Below are 17563 nucleotides of genomic sequence, written 5' to 3'. Positions count from 1 at the left end.
TGAACATATGTGCGAGAGTAGTCTACCAACATGAAAAAATCGCTAATCGAATGTACGTAGATTTCGAAATTTGTTGATGCTTCTCTATTTATACGTTGCCATAGGCTGTACTTGTGGCGTGGAAAGTCCTGAAAACCAGAATGATAAGAGAAGCAATTGAAATTGATAAAATCGGCAGTCTAAACAAGAGAGATGCTTAGTAAACCGTCATATGCAAAACCAAGGTCAGCGCACCACAAACAGCGAACATGGTGTCCGGGGCACAGCTCTCAAGCTCGTCCAATCTTATCTAACAAATCAGTGCCATTTTGTTGAAGTGAACAACGTAGAGCCAGACCTCAAAGAAATGAAGCGTGGTGCTGCTCAGGGATCCTTTTTAGGTCCACTATTGTTCTTGATATACATCAATGACCTATGCAGTCTCATGAAACCAGCATGTTGTATCTTGTTTGCAGACGATACAACTTTAATGTGCTCTAGTAAAACCTTAACTAGCTCACAACTAATGAAGGAAGATAGCAAAACATTAGCTTACAATTGGTTTGCTGCTAACAAACTCACCTTGAATAAAGATAAAACTCAAAATATAATCGTATTTTCCAATCACAATATTCCCCAATGTAAAAGTGTTAAGTTTTTGGGATACACTATTGATAAATAGATTGAGCTGGTCTGATCATTTCAAAGCTATGCTCAGCAAACTTTCTACTGTTTTGTTCGTTTTAAGGCGACTGAACGATGTGGTCACCTTGATGACGCTGAAAAGAGCCTACTACGGATTATTTCACTCAGTTATTTCTTATGGTATTCTCATTTGAGGTCTATGTCTATAAAGTGTTACTGGAGATCCATGAAAATGTTGACAAATTTGAAAGACATAGTGAAAATCATGCATATGAAAGGAGGTCCGCAAGTTTATTGAACCTGCCTAGACATAATCTGACTATTAGTCAAAGAAATTCACTGAACTTAAATCTTTATAATCATCTTCATTCATCTGTAAAGTCACTCAACCTCACTAAATTTAAATTTATTATCAAAAGTTTTCTCCTCCAACACTGTTTCTATAATATAAAGGAATATATTGAAATGGCGGGATCTTTAACTTACGAAAGGTCTCATTAAATCAACTTACCTACATTTTAATTTTAGCGACATGTTTAAACGATTTTATATTTATGATTTTATTTATACTTATATTCTTTACTTATATTTCATAGTAGATACATTTTATCTCTGATCAACGATTTCTGTATTTGTGACTTGCCATAAATGTGAAACTGTGTGTAAAATGGTCAAATAAAGTACTCTACTCTACTCATACCTACCGCCTAAAACAATAATCAATGTGACTCCAGTCGAGCGTGAATCACATCACCCAATTACTTCACTAGTCAACTGGAACGGTTCACGCCAAACAGGCACACAGTAACCAATCAAGACTTTCCACGCCACAACTACAGTCTTCGGATGTAATTTTGTGATTAGACAAGCATCGACAAGACTGACTTCAGTTTCAAGTTCAGCTACCAAGCTACGTGATACGAAACGTGATAATGTCAAAGACGAACGGATGTTCACCCGAGATGACGCGTCAGCTTGTGATACCATACTTGAAAAACTTATCTCGAAAAACATTCAAATAGTTTGATAATTTGTACAATTTCATGTTTTTAAAAATAACAAAGTTAACGATGGTGACGATGATTCATTACCATCAAGTTGATAGCTTCGACCTCATTGAAGAATTGTATAAAACTATATCACCATTTAATAGGTATAGGTTTTTTTAGCAGATCAAAGCTGTCGAGAAGAATGTTTTCTGCTACAGATTATAATAAGAGATGTTTTCAAAATTCCAAATATTTTTCATAAGAAAAAGATTTTCATGTATTTCTTCAGTGAAGATTGTTCAAATTCACCTCCGCTTTGGAGCTGATATATTTGCGAAATTTCCATGTTAAATGGTTTGGTGGCATTTTTATTTTCGCCGTGACTCCAAGTTACTGAATCTAAATGTTGAGCTTGGGCTTGAAAATTCCGAATTCCCGAATTGGCAGAACCTTTATTTCTAAATTGAAATTATTATATGTTCATTGGCTTAGAGCGATACCGTAATCTTCGCTGAATCGAAACTTCGAAACCCTACATTTTTTTAGGGATAGAAGAAGCTGTTATACCAAGAAACAACAAAGAAATCGAAAGATCTAGAAGCCAGTCGACTACTATAGCGGAAGAGGCTGTAGATCAGCTACAAGCTAGTGAAAAACTCATAGCCGGTAAAGTATGTGCTATTTTTTGGTTTCCACGCATATTAAGGGGCTCTTTTTCAGAATTGAATGAAACTTGGGAGGAGAAGTTGAAGAAAACCGAAGCAATAAGAATCCAACGAGAGGCTGTGTTCGCAGAGATGGGTGTAGCAGTTAAGGAAGATGGAAATACGGTGGGCGTATTTTCGCCCAAATGCACGCCACACTTGGTTAATTTAAATGAAGATCCTTTCATGTCTGAATGTTTGATCTACTACATCAAGGTTAGACTTGAGACAAACTAAATGAAGTTTTAAATGTTGTTGCTGATCTAAAAATATATGATTTCAGGAAGGGTTGACGAGAATCGGCTCTGATCAAGCAAACATGCCACAGGACATTCAGTTATGTGGGTCACATATTAAATCAGAACACTGCGTTTTTGAAAACAAGGACAATCGAGTTACTCTGGTGCCTCTGAACGGGGCACTGATTTACGTTAATGGAAGAGAGGTGAGTTATTCTTCAACTAACATGTCTTTTTTTCTCTCATAGAGGAAAACTAAAATTTAAAGTCGCTAACTTTGCTGCACCCAGCAGCCTAACATATAATGCACTAATTTCTGCAGTGAGTATGTGACAATTGTATGAGAGATTGTCAAAACAGGAAGCTGTCGATAATTTTTTGGTATTAAATCCCACATCTCTTCAAAGACTTGGAAGTACTTATTATCAAAATATTTTTTTTCAGTTACTCTTTTGGGAAATAAATGAAGAGTTGCATTCTCTCAAGGAACAGGAGATGTTTCGAATTGCTCTTTTATAATAATGATTATTATTATTACAATGATAATGACCATGAGAGAGCAGGAATTGAAGCATTTCTCTTTAGGGCAGCTGCCCGAGCAGCTGATGAACTCGGTATAGTTTTTGACACTGAACGAGGTGACCACAACTCTGTCATCGAGTTGGAACCCGTTCAGCAAAAAGCTCAGATAAAAGCCGCAGAGATCACCTGTGGAAACACAAGGATATGCCAATGCATGTGGTCTTCTTCAATAACATTGGAGACCTTGGTTTATTAAAGCGCTTAACGTTCGCTTTTCTCAGGTCGAGTGGGCTGAAGTCGAAAACTGAGGGGTTCGTCATGGCTTGCCAGGATGGTGTCTTCAACACCTCAGTCTACCGCAGTCGCGTGATGAGTATAGAGGTTCCTGACACAAGGTGCAGGGCCTGCCGCGAGGCGCCCGACACCCTAATGCACTTGCTATCAGCATGTCCAGCATATGCGGTCTCGGCCTATATCCATCGACATAACGCGGTCCTAAGAGTGCTATAGTACCATATACGGCACTCTTACGGTATTGACGAGACACCGGTGTTGCCCTACGCTCCGGGGGATATTGAATCCGATGTGAGAAACGAGAAGTGCCGAATTTATTGAAATTATTCGTTCCCCACCCTTAGGCTCATACAAGCTAATAAGCCTGATGTAGTCCTTCTCGACCACCAGACCAAAACGATATTTGTCGTGGAGTTTTCAGCTCCTGGCGAGACAAATATCGTCAGAAAAGAGAAGGAAAAACGGATAAAATATCGAGATTTTCTCTTCGAACTCCGAAGACTATCCAGATCACTCTGTCAAGATGGTTGATTATTGGAGTCCTTGGTGCTCTCGAATTTCAAAAATCACTTGCGCACTAAGGCAGAAATCTTAGCCGTACAGATGCAGAAGGCTGTCATTCTTGGCTCACTGCGTTTGTTCAGGGCACATGATTCTCGGACTCGATGATCACTTACCCCACGGTGTGGGGAGTGGTCATTGGTTAATAATGTTGGCGCGCCCCCATGAATGTATCAGTGCTTCGGGGATAGGGCCTGACCAGCGCACACTACGGTGAAAAAATAATAATAATATCGTTTATTATTCATAAAACATACATTTATACATAAAAGGAAAAGGGTTAGCCAAAGGCTATCTTTTAACCCTCCCAAAAATTGTAAATGTATGTCAGAATGTCTGCTTGATAAACTATATAAATAACTAGGTGTTTTTTTATCAAATATTGGATTCTACCTCGTATTCAGCTCCTTCATTTTTAACAAAAATTGAGTGACATGTTCACCATATGGTATACAGCATACGAATCGCATGCAAGCATTTTGTGTACGTTGTAACTTCTGCTTGTTATATTGCGGCAAAAAATTGTAATACACCGAACAACAATACTCGATATGGAGTATTCAACTAACCTTAGTTTCATTTCTTCTGATAACTGATACTTGAATTTGTATAGCGATTTGAGTTTGAAGAATGATACTTTGAAAATGTTCGTCACATGTTCATGGAAAGACAAAGAGCTATCTATGGTTACGCCAAGATCTTCAGCACTGCTTACCCAGTCAATGTCTGCGTTATCGAAAGTGAGCCTAAAGTTACACCCAGTTTCTACTATTTGTCTTTGAGACCCTATGTATAAGGCCAAAGTTTTATTTGGATTGATTTTCAGTCCATTATTCTCCGAGTATAGGGAATGTTTTGTGCAAATCTGTGTTTATATTGGCCACGCAACTCTCTGTATCGGTGTAATGAGAAGACAAATATAACTGTATATCATCTGCTTATAGATGTACTTGACAATGTGATAAGAAAGTGGTGTAATCAAAAATAAACACTGAAAATATCAAGGGTCCTAAAATACTTCCCTGCGGTACACCAGAGATTGTTTCTTTTAGGGATGACCATGAGTAATAATCCAGTTTGACCCTCTGTGATCGGCCTGTGAGATAGCTGGTCATCCATTTAAGAGAAATGTCATCGAATCCTATGAACTTGAGCTTGCTTATGAATAAATCGAAATTAACTAAATCGAAAGCTTCACTTTCATCAAGCAGTACTAAAATGGTGACTTTTGATTGATCTCTGAATCTCGCAAGATCGTCGATTACTTTCAAGAGGGCAGTCTGTGTTCCGTGTTATCAAATTGTTGTTTTTATAATTTGCAGAATCAGAGACTTTCAATTAGAGCCATAACTTTTTTACTTCATGATATTTTTTTATTTCCGCTTGGTTACCGTCTGACTTTATTTTCTGCCTCACAATCATATAAAAATTGACAAGCCTCTGTCTCTTTGTTATATCACCAACAGCTAAGGACCCAGTTGTTCAGCCCTATTTTGTTCAGTTGTCCTCTGAATGGAGACTGACCAGTGGGTAGCCCTGTAATTGTTATGAGCCGATTGCTGCTTATACAACTAATAGACAAAAATTATAAAAACCACAATACAACTGAAAACCACGACCCAAACACAACGCATCTATGATTCAACACCAGACATTGCTGTTTCCATCATAGGTCTCATAAGTGATGCTAGGCTGAACCACAAATGCATTCTACCATGGCCCACCTGGGACTGAGTGCCCTGAAATATAATCTCCCCCACACTGTTTCTGTGTGCTGAAGCTAAAATCGCATCCGTCCACATTCACTCACTTCCGAGTGGTCCTCAATCTGCTGCTTGGCACTTCAGCAAAACCTGACTCTATTGTGTGTAGTGTGCGAATGGTGGTCCTCTATACCTAGTTGGAGACGAGTGTTATTTGTCGCGGACTAATGTGTGTATTTTAGAACTAGTATGTGTGTGTCTGTGAAAATTGTAAAAAAAAATATGCACCCGAGCCGCCAGACGGCGACTCTCGAAATTGGTCTCTGGTTCTGCTTTGTCTGCCTCATGTGCTCGTCCCTCTCGCGGAATCTAGGGTCGTCCCTGTTCAGTGCGTCGTGAAGATCACGGGGCGCTGAGTTGGGGTGTGTCTGGAATACTCGAAGATGTTTTTGGCATGGTTTCTCAGTACTAAGATCCATATGCCGGTCGATGTATCTGGAAGCGGTTACGCCCCCCCGCAAGCAGGTGTTCATAAACGTTTGGATTTGGCGTCTGGGTGTTGCTGCCCACTGGCCCCAGGCAGTGGACGCATACAGGATGATGGGGAGCAGAATGGTCTTGATTAGGAGCAGTTTCACTTGTAGATCCATGTTCCTCCTGCGTCCAATGATGGGGTAGAGGTTATGTCAAGCGGCTTTCACCAGCCCTAACCTCCGTTGGATATGGGGCCTGAATACTAGTTTCCTGTCGAGGGTGACTCCCAGGTATCTCGCTTCGTTTGTCCACGGAATCTCCTGTCCGTTGAAGCAAAAATGCATTGCTAGACTCAACTATCCTTGAAAGACAAGCCTGAGCAAGTGAGGGCGATGACATATACCCTTATAAAGACAGCCATCTATGGGAGCTTCGTTCATCTTGAATATTTGAGGATTGAGTTCTCTGTTGATCCTATAGATGGCGTCGTGGTAAGGGAAAATGTCCTCGCTTACTATAATAATAATCAAACTTTATTGCGTTAAGATACATAAAAGGAAAAATGTACAAACAAACCAAAGTTACATTCACATCCGAGCTGTAGTTTTTGATGAGAACTAGTTATGGTTAGTTTCTATCTAGAATTATATCAGATTGCAGAAAATCCTGTACACTGTATGGTTCAAGCGCACACAGAATTTTGATGATATTCATAACTTGTCCTGTTAGAGTTTGTTTTTCTTGATTTGATACTAGTTTAGAATTTGAGAAACAATATTGAACTCGGCCTAATCATTTCATTTCCTTTCGATAAGAGTTCTGATGGATTTCACACTGAATTAAATAGGGTACTATCATCCGCATAATTAATAATATCTTGACTTTCTTGATAGAGCATAGATTATTAATATACAGTATAAATATTAGTGGTCCTAACACACTGTTTTGAGAAATCTCAATACGTTGTTCATAATTTATCTGCTTTGTCCACTGAGAACATTGTTTTTCTGTTGACTGTTCTCAAAGACAGCAAATAACTTACAGTTCACCACACAAAATCATTTTTCCACTTACTATACCAACACGTTCTTCACTACTCGAGTTTCTCGATGTTAAAGAGCTCACAATGGGACAACTCCCCAAAAAACAGCAAATAGTAATGAATAGACTTCTAAACTTTCAATTCTAGAGTCAATATTTCAAATAGAGAACGTAATATAATGATACACTCCTTCATTATTACTCCATTATAATCTCACAAAATTCATCTTGTTTATGATGAACATTTTTTTCTTTTGAAACAGTATATATTTTACATTCTTTCATCAATGAATTTTCTTGAAAGGTTACCGAACCAGTGCAACTGAAAACAGCCTCTAGAGTCATACTTGGAAAGAACCACGTATTCAGATTCACTCATCCAGAGGAAGTGAGAGAACTGAGAGAAAAGAACATGATAACATCTGAAACATCTGAGAACGTCGATTGGAACTTTGCACAAATCGAACTGTTGGAGAAGCAAGGAGTCGACCTTAAAGCAGAAATGGAGAAGAAATTGGTTACTTTGGAAGAACAGTATCGCAAAGAGAAAGAGACCGCTGATCAGTTATTTGAGGAGCAACGAAAGGTGAGAGAAATTTGTCATCTGAAACTGATTTCAAACTCACTATTTTTCTTATCCCGACAGAATTACGAGGCCAGGATTGATGCTCTCCAGAAACAGGTTGAAGAACAAAGTATGACAATGTCGATGTACAGTTCTTACACTCCGGAAGATTTCAATAACGAAGACGATATTTTTGGTGAGTGATTTGATATCGAATTCAGTAGTTTGAAACAAGTTTGTTAAAGTTATAATGATGGTTGCCGGAAGTTATACATATGCTATTTCTCATTTTAGGAAAGTAATTATAAATCATTGACAAAAACTGATTTTTTTGTAATTCAGGTGGATTGCAACAGTCTCAAGTCGTAAGTTGAAAAAGATAAAATTTCACCTACATGGAACAATGTCAATCTCAATGGCAGACTTCGAAGTTTCGGAATAAAACATTTGTCATTATTATCTCATCAGCACAGTTCTGCATAACATTACAAGATTAGGCACTCAATTCAAACATAATATTATGACTGTATGTCACCGAAGAGTTAAATCTACTCATGTCACAATGACAGTACTTGAAGACACATCTTTGTAAAGAGTTTATTTCGAACATAATAGCATAATAGTGATTAGATTTGTCAATATAGTCAGATCAGTAATAAAGCAATACTCATATTGCCATATCTGATATATTAAACAGATACATTTCAAAATTGTTTTCAAAATCGAAATCGTTATGTGGTGATGAATAATTGTATAAGTTTTGATACAATTTCAATCTTTAGTGTTCCACAAGGTTCAGTTTTGGCCCTAATTTCCTATTTGCTCTATATTGATAATATTAAAAATATAGGTTCAATGGGTGATCACTTCACATTTTCATATGATCTTGCACTGTTTCATTCACAAAAAAAAAATGTTTATTCATTGAACACAAATATAAATAACGACATGACCTATTTATTTTGTAGAAATTCGTATTGAATATAGAATGAAGAAAATAACTTATGTCTAATTTCTATTCAGTTTATTATTTGTTATGACTGGATTCGGTTTATTAGAACTTTTTGAAGTAAAGAAAACACAGTTTTCATTATTTTTAAGCAAACAAATATTAACAATATACAACTGAATCGAATAATTGATAAAGTTTAAATTCTAAAAGTCATATGCTCATATTCTGTCTCGAATCAGATATCCCATTACAGTTTGGTCATCCTGCAGTAAAAGGCAAGAAATTATAATTTATCGTTTAATGAATAAGGCTATAAAGGTTATATTTTACAAACCATGGAATTATACAAAATGACTAATAATATGACTTTGAATCATTTAATAATCTTCGAAAAAGCTAAATTCTTATATAAATTATCAAAAAATCTCCTGAAAAGTATTATTCAATTATTGAAAAAATTATAAATTGGATTATCATATTACAAAGAGTTCCAATAATTTTTATCTCCATATATAACCTACTACCAAGGGAAAAAATAATCGGATTTCAAATTGTTCTCAATAATTGACTGAAAAAATTGAAAACCTAAAACAGTTCATATATTTTCCAAAAACTTAGATTTTTTCTTCAATTCAATGATGATCATATTTTCTCAATATCAAAAGTCGTTAATGATTCTTATTAACTTCCTTATATCAGCATAATTCTGTCTAAGAAGTTTTGTATCACATAAAACAAATATAATGAACGAAACGTCGCATTGCAAATTGGTTTATATCAGATTATAAAAAATATGAAACATTATCAAAAGTTCCCCTGCCTTTTTTTCATATCATTTGAAATGGAGGCGGTAGAGCCGAAATTCGACAATTCTAGTTTTTTTCGAATATTTCAAAAACAACCACTGACATTATCGATCTGAAAAGAGATTATTCTAGAGCCCAAAATAGTAAACTTTCGTCCAATGTAATCGTAGGTAGGTCTTACCTTTACTGAGATAGCAATAGTGGAATCAGCTAAAAAAACGGCCAGTAAATTCTTTATTATTAGCATAAACGTCTTTGAGCATTCAATTTATAGTTTCACTTATATTTTCATTATAAACTACAAACATAAATTTATTTTTATTATAGCCATATAAATTTTTTATTATTATTTCTGCTAATTTTGAATATGAACTTGATTTCTTGGTATGAATATGGAGCTCACTTCATTTTCGAATGTATAACAATTAAGCACAATTGGAGTACGGAAATTTTCTATTATTCAATTGACATTGATTGTTAACTTACATTACATTACTTACATAAAACCTATATCTATGAGAATGTAGTATACCTATTTAAAAATAAAGCGTGTAATAAAAGCAGATTCTTGGAAGCTAGACCAAGCCATATTTATCCTAGGCGCAATATGAATATATCTTTTCCGATTCACAAATTGACAGTGTTAGAGAGACATCAATCCTATGCATCTATAAGATTTTTCAAAAAATCACCACAGAGACTCAAAATGATTTTGTTTTCTTTAAAAAATGTAGAGCATTCCCTGAAATATATTTCTGTTATTATTATTATTAGTCGTCAAGGTTTCTCAGAAGCATGCTACCTTCTTTCATAGTAGCTGTACCCGGGAGAAAATTGCACCCCACAAATCATATAGCGGATTGTTTTGTCGTTCAATAAACAGTTTTAAAAATATATCCAAGCGCTTTTCCAGTGAACCCTCTATTTGACGCAGAGTGCAACTGGACCGAGAAGGAATTCGAACTCGCCGCTCACTCCTGGAGAAAATGGAAGTTCCATCAGTTCACTTCGCTGAGAGACGATCTTTGGGGTAACGCTATATTTTTGAAGGAGGCCAATGCGATATCCGTTGAGCTAAAGAAAAAGGTAGGATTGCTACAAAGCGTTTTATTTTTGATTTAATTTGTATCAAATGCTGAAGTTGAGAAGTGATGTGAAGGCTAAGAATGATGTGCCACCTATTTCCTGTTGAGTTGCTGGATTACCTTTTTCGAAATTGATTGACACTTAATGAAACTACATTACGAACCTACTCAAATTCACTTTATTTTGAAAAGAATATTCAAATAAACAGATCAAAAACTACAATACTTGTTTCACCAAGTCACGAAGTAATATTATTAATTTCTGAAGAAGCTATTCTAAAGGTGTTTCTATACAACAGTTTATTATTCCACATGAGCAGTTTATAAAATCACAACACGTGTTTCACTAAGGCGCGAAATATTATTATCATTATTAAGTCCTTGAGAAGCTATTCTGAAAGGTATTTCTTGATAACATTCTATATTTCACATAAAGAGTTTATGAAACTACAAAACGAATTTCACTAAGGCGCTAAATATTATTATTAATCATTCCTGAAAAAGCTTTTCTTCAGGGTGTTTCCTAGTAACATTTTATAATTTCACATAAATAATTTATAAAACTACAATACGTGTTTTACCAAGTCGTGGAATATTATTCATAATTCCTGAAGAAACTATATCATAGGGTGTTTCTTAATAACAGTTTATAATACTACAACATGTGTTTTACAAATGCGCGAAATATTATTATTAATTCCTAGAGAAGCTATTCTATAGAGTGTTTCTCAATAATAGGTTATATTCTCACATAAACAGTGTATAAAACCACAACACGTGTTTTACCAAGTCGTGAAATATTATTATTAATTCCTGAAGAAGCTATTATATAGGGTGTTTATTGATAAAAGTTTATAATTTCACATGAAGACTTAATAAAACTACAAAACCAGTTTCACTAAGGAGCTTAATATTGTTATTAATCATTCCTGAAAAAGCTTTTCTATAGAGTGTTTCCTAGTAACAGTTTATAATTTCACATAAATAGTTTATAAAACTACAACACGTGTTTTACCAAGTCGCGGAATATTATCAATAATTCCTGAAGAAACTATTCTATAGGGTGTTTCTTAATAACAGTTTATAAAACTAAAGCGTGAAATATTAGTATTATTAATTCCTGGAGAAGCTGTTCTATAGAGTATTTCTTAATAATTGGTTATATTTTCACATAAACAGTTTATAAAACCACAACACGTGTTTGAGCAAGTCGCAAAATATTATTATTAATTCCCGAAAAAGCTATTCTATAGGGTGTTTCTCAATAACAGTTTATAATTTCATATAAATGGTTTATAAATTTACAACACGTTTTTCACTAAAGCGTGAAATATTATTATTAATAATTCCTGAAGAAGATATAGGTTGTTTTTTAATAACATGGTATGATAATAATATTCATTCACTATTGATGATACAAAGTTAGTCACAAATGAGTAAATATGTATAATAATTATATATTATAAATATATATACTCACACAAACTTACACATACATGTATATAAACCCTTCATAAAAACATATTTAAAGATGTAAATTTAAATATTCAATTATACAGATTACCAATTACCATAATAGCATTTCTCTAATGAAAAGGCTTTAACTTTATTTTGTAATAAGATATGATTCCAATTCTTTTGAACAGTCTTGACCTAGACTTGTCAAGTAGAAGAAAAAAGAATGGTGACCTTCTATTTATATACAGATTAATTAATGGCTCGATTACATGCCTGGAACTTCTCGAGGGGTTCACTTACATGTGCCAATGAGAACTCTCGTTTTGGCAAAACCGTACCTACAATAATATCGAAATAAAACAACATGCTCTAATCAATTATCCATTAGACATACCTGTCATCCTCAAGCTGCGATCGACACGCTCGAACGTTTTTCTTGCCGGTACCGTTCGATTAGGAAAATGCTCGGAATACAGACAACGGGTTTCTGTAGCATTAGAAAATGCTCGTCCATGAAATGGATTCAGAATAACATTACATAGTAGAGCCATGCAAAACGACCCTGGAATGCTGTTTCAAGTACAAAGAGGGTGTCTTCGCAGAGAAGAGGGTCATATCGAGCAGTTTTTATGGCGGATTTTTCATTTCTATTTGCTCTTGAGGCTTGCAATTGATATTCACACCATGAGTTTTGTGTTTCCATTATAAAAATTCGTTAGGAACATTTTACCTATCATTTCTATTTTAATTCAAAATTAATCTTCTCGAACAATGGTAGACATCTCAGGTTGGATGTCGTCGAACAAAAGTGCAATTTTATCAAAAATCGTTGCTCTGATCCATTTTTCACACGAGTACTTTTATTCAGAAAACTATCTAAGTAACGTGATTTTGTTGAAAAATATCTTGCCGTTTCAAAGTTTTGGGGTGTGGACCATCGGGGGTAGTACGTTCCTGACTTTGTAGCACAACAACTGACTCCTGCATGAAAGCTCATCAGAGCAATTCATGTGTTTAGTCAATCATCAAAATTCAGTTGATTTTGAATATTCACTCGAAAAATTATTGCAAAAAAACATTTTTCATTTAGTATTTTAGTATTTTGAACCCAACTATACATTCCCGAGAGGAAAAGAGAAAGTCCAGGGACACCCTGTATATTATTCTTGTCATTTACCTCTGTATTTGAATTGTATAATCTATATTTCTGTTGTATATGAATATTTATTAAATTTGATGCTTGTACTATTATGAAAGAGGTGATCTTGTGTAATAAATGAATAAATACAAATAAAAAAGTATTGCATCTAACTGCCATGGTTTCAACTATCATATACGTTTTTATTCAACACATAAGTTTAAGAGTCCTCTTCAAAAATTCTGAAATGGAATGAAATCATTTTAGACTTGATTTGACTACAAGTGTGTTTTGACTGAAGTATTTTTCTCAGGTCCAATTCCAGTTCACTTTGCTGACAGACACTCTCTATTCTCCACTACCAGCCGAACTCAGACCAGTTATTGATTACGATCAAGACGAGGAAACTACCATTCCGAGAACAATAGTGGCTGTTGAGGTACAAGATATCAAAAATGGTGCCACGCATTATTGGTCATTAGAGAAATTACGGTAAGTTTTATGTAAATTCAACAACGTGAAACGAGCTATTACAGTTTGACTCATCTTCCTCATACTCAAAGGCTTTTGATAGCATCAATCATAAACTCCTATTAGCAATCTTACATTAAACTGGTTTCACCAATAGTGCATCTCTCTGATCGTATCTATTTGGTCAATTCAGACTCCATTTTGGGGCCTTACTCTTTATAATATATAGTGCAAACTTCTTGTCTGTCTCACTATCAGTCTCATTATTATGCAAATTTATCATTAATTCAATTCTGAGAATCTACATGACTTATGGTCTGCTCTTAATGAAAACTTCAATAAACTATCTGATATATTAAAGGACCATTATTTGATAATCAGTCTCGCAAAGTTCAAATTGTCAATTTTTGAGGTCAGAAACAATACAAATCAACTTGTTCTATACGGAACCCATTCATCTTAGATTCATTAAAAAAATTGGGGACTAAGGATATGTTGATTTACAACATGATTGTCGACATCACTACAACTAGTATCTATAATCGTTTAGGAAATTCCTCCTGCTTTTTCAGTTATAGGTTAAAATGCCACTATTTGAGATGTTAAAAATCTATGACACTTTCATTATTCACTCACTTTTACACAAAATTCAATTTCAATGTTGCATTATAATAAATAGGCTTGATTTAGTTCTCTAGAAAATTTTCAACTTATATATTTTGTCATAAGTGTCATTAGAATAAAAGATAAATCACACCTTTATTAATTTTTGCAATCACCAAAGCACTTATAAAGATTCTGACTGAACTGAATGAACTACACAACCGTCACCACACTACAAATAAAACTAAATATTCTTTTTTGTATGTAACTAAGTTTGTTTTTCAATAACAAGTCAAAGATTGGAAATAATGCGTCTAATCTATAACGAAGAGCTAATGGATGTTCAAAGCCCCGAAGAATCCACGCCGCCTTTGCTGAGATGTCTAGCGCAATGTCCGCCATCTCCATCACGCTTCTCACTAACCAGTTTAATACCTTCGAGGTTGGTGCCACTGTATACCACCTCTTTGGTTCGTTTCATGTAAATACTCTGCTTTTTTTCACTTTGTAAATTCCTCTTATATTTTTGAAGTTTGTGAATATTTTGGGCACAGCAACAACCACCTTTGAACCAAATTTTCCAACATTAGTTTCAGTGCCCCAGAAAAGTTGTTTTGAGTGCATGGCAAGTCTGACTTGAACATGAGTTGATAAGTAGGCATGTGTGTGGCAGACGAGTATTTTTCTTTTATACAATAATCTTTCACATCAACTATAGTGGATGTCCCAATATGTCTCGGAAATTTTAAAACATTTATTATTGGGTAGAAGCTTGCTTTAAATTATAAATTCATCACCTGTCCCAAATCTCACATTTAATGATAAAGGTTTTAAAAAACAATATATGATACGTTACTTCGGGCTCATAGGCGTAAATCCACGATTCATCATCGGTCACGATATCGCAGACGTGTTTCGAAGCACCGCGATCGTATTTTTTGAGCCTTTCCTTGGACCAATCGACACGAGCCTTTTTTAAGCGATCGACAAATTGTGTGGGATCCAACGCGAATAAATTTTTTTAACAGTCAAATGTTTATGCAATATTGAATGTATGCTGGTCCCACTAATGCCTAAGGTTGTCTCAGTCTCACGATAGGTCATATGACGATCTTGCAATATCAGTTCGCGCACAGCATCAATGGTTTTTGGAACAACAACTGATTCTGGACGACCTTCACGAAATTCGTCTTGGAGTGAACTACGCTCACGATTGATTGAATTCACCATACCATCGATAAACACTGGTCCTTGATGGAGCTTCATCGCCAAAAATTCAATTACGTTCATCCATGCACTGTTGCTGAGTTAATCCACGTCGAAAGTTGTAAAAAATTATCGCACGAAAATGTTCACGATTTAATTCCATTTTTGGACTGAGATCAATCTTTTAAGTTACTGTAAGGGCAAACGCACACTACAGACTTTTTATCGGCCGATATTTTCATCTGGTTGGGTTGGGTGGGGGCACACTACTCAAACAAAACTGTTCGGTGCGGGTGCGCAGACTACCAACTGAAAAGTTTGAATAGTTGTTGATGTATATAATATTTTGACGCGTTGTATTGAAAGTATTGAAGAATGTTATCGAGCATGTTAACATCGGAATATTCTTTTAATGTTTTATTATATAATGCAGGTCGCTTTTCAACTTCCGCAATTAAATTTTCTACTGAACATTCGGCAATATTCGACATAATTATGAAAAAAAAATGTAATGAAAACGCAAATATATTCAAAGATAAAGTGGGTACTAGATATTATTTGATATCAGATATCAACAATGGAATGTAGAGTGGGGAGTCTGCAGGCACCGACTGTTTAATTGGTGAGTCTGCGCACTCTCATAAACACACAGTCTGATTAGAACTCGGCCGATAGTTGTCCAACTTGTTTCTGATTATTCAGCCGGCCGACCGGAATTGCTTAGATGTGCGGATTCTATACTAACAAGCATCCAACTAAACTATCGGCCGATAGCGCTTGCCCTAAACAACACAAATAGCGCCCATATGTCAAAACGTTCTGAGTATGTATAAGCTAAAAAATGTCCAACTTTACGATAGAGCTGTCAGTTTGCCAGATTGCAACACTAGGGTTGCCAAATCCCGAAACATGAAAGGCAACCTATGGTATTTTCCTTCAAACTATTTTTACAGTCCGTTTCAAATCTAGTGAAAATACTTTTTTGAATAATCAGAACTAGAGCACATCAAAGTTAAATTATGCTTCATTGTTCGAGGTTTTGTATCTTGGTGACAGAGCTTGGTCACAAATAACAAAAGTTCAAATGGTAGCCATAGCATTTTGGTTAGATAAAAAATTCTCAATGTGTGATGGAATCGGCCGATACTTGATGCAAATCTACTAGCTGAACAATTTGCGTCCCACTCCACAGTCGATTTTCTGGCAAAGGCACCACCCACTATTCCCACACTAGAATCCACAATGCTGGAAATTACTTTCCAACAGCGTCTAGTCAGGCGAATTTTGAAACAGCTCAATATCAACAAGGAGTGTGGTCCTGATGAAGCGCCCGTCATCGTACTTGAAAAGTGCACAAATGCACAAATGAACTCGCACCAGTATTTTGCAGACTTTTTAATCAGTCTTACAAGAAAGGGGTTTTTCCTTCTTGTTGGAAGATTGCACGCGTTCAGCCTATTCCCAAAAAGGGCAAGAAAACTCTTCCAAATAACTATAGACCAGTCGCTTTGCTATCAGTGATATCAAAAATCATGGAGAAAGCCGTAAACCACCATATCCTCAAATATTAAGAAGGCTTCAACATCTTGAGCAATCATCAATATTGCTTTCGAAAGCAAAGATCAATAGGCAACCTTCTATCGTATCAATCAAATCAAATCAAAATATACTTTATTCTCAGAAGAATTTGTATCCCATCGACAAAGCTTTGTAGGTATAACTAATGGTGTATAGATAAAAACTGGCAATTAATAAAGGTTTGAATAAAACAGGTACAAATACAATAAAAATAAATATAAAATGGAATACACTTTTAAAATGATTCATTAAAATACTCTTGCAAGCTATAATAGGGTCTATCAGCTAGCAAATTTCTAACTGCTTTCTTGAATTAAATATGACCTGGAGCGGTCATATTCAGAAGGTCTGCAACAAACTCAATTCCGCATATTACTCAATCGAACAATTGAAAAACAATCTAGATAATTTTGGATTGATGGATGTCTATTTTTCTATGGCTTATTCTCACATCAGCTTTAATATCATTTCTTGGGGGTGTGCAAGGGAATTTCCACGAGTTTTTGTTGCTCAGAAAAGATTGCTGAGACTAATTTTTAATATAGATTCT

General features: G+C 35.3%; 1 protein-coding gene across 7 annotated transcripts in view; it reads left to right on the top strand.

The window, feature by feature from the left end:
* The window catches only part of unc-104 (kinesin family member unc-104), a 111499-nt gene that overhangs the window by 63314 nt on the left and 30622 nt on the right, over positions 1–17563 (top strand). For 4 of the 7 annotated variants that reach the window (XM_074175868.1, XM_074175866.1, XM_074175864.1 and 1 more), the window contains 7 exons: positions 2160–2279; positions 2334–2533; positions 2601–2762; positions 7456–7737; positions 7798–7912; positions 10388–10560; positions 13469–13647. In XM_074175868.1, the coding sequence (XP_074031969.1) occupies positions 2160–2279; positions 2334–2533; positions 2601–2762; positions 7456–7737; positions 7798–7912; positions 10388–10560; positions 13469–13647 (1231 nt within the window). Of the gene's footprint in view, positions 1–2159; positions 2280–2333; positions 2534–2600; positions 2763–7455; positions 7738–7797; positions 7913–10387; positions 10561–13468; positions 13648–14521; positions 14672–17563 lie in introns of all 7 variants that reach the window. The other 3 variants (XM_074175869.1, XM_074175867.1, XM_074175870.1) reach the window with 2 other exon arrangements.

Source organism: Leptinotarsa decemlineata, unplaced genomic scaffold, assembly GCF_025532065.1.
Source record: "Leptinotarsa decemlineata unplaced genomic scaffold, Ldec_3_MD MMD2_tig00001393_RagTag_RagTag, whole genome shotgun sequence".
In the NCBI taxonomy this organism is placed as follows: Eukaryota; Metazoa; Arthropoda; class Insecta; order Coleoptera; family Chrysomelidae; genus Leptinotarsa; species Leptinotarsa decemlineata.
The sequence above is the reverse complement of the archived record's forward strand: the minus strand, read 5'-3'. Positions and strand labels throughout refer to the sequence as shown.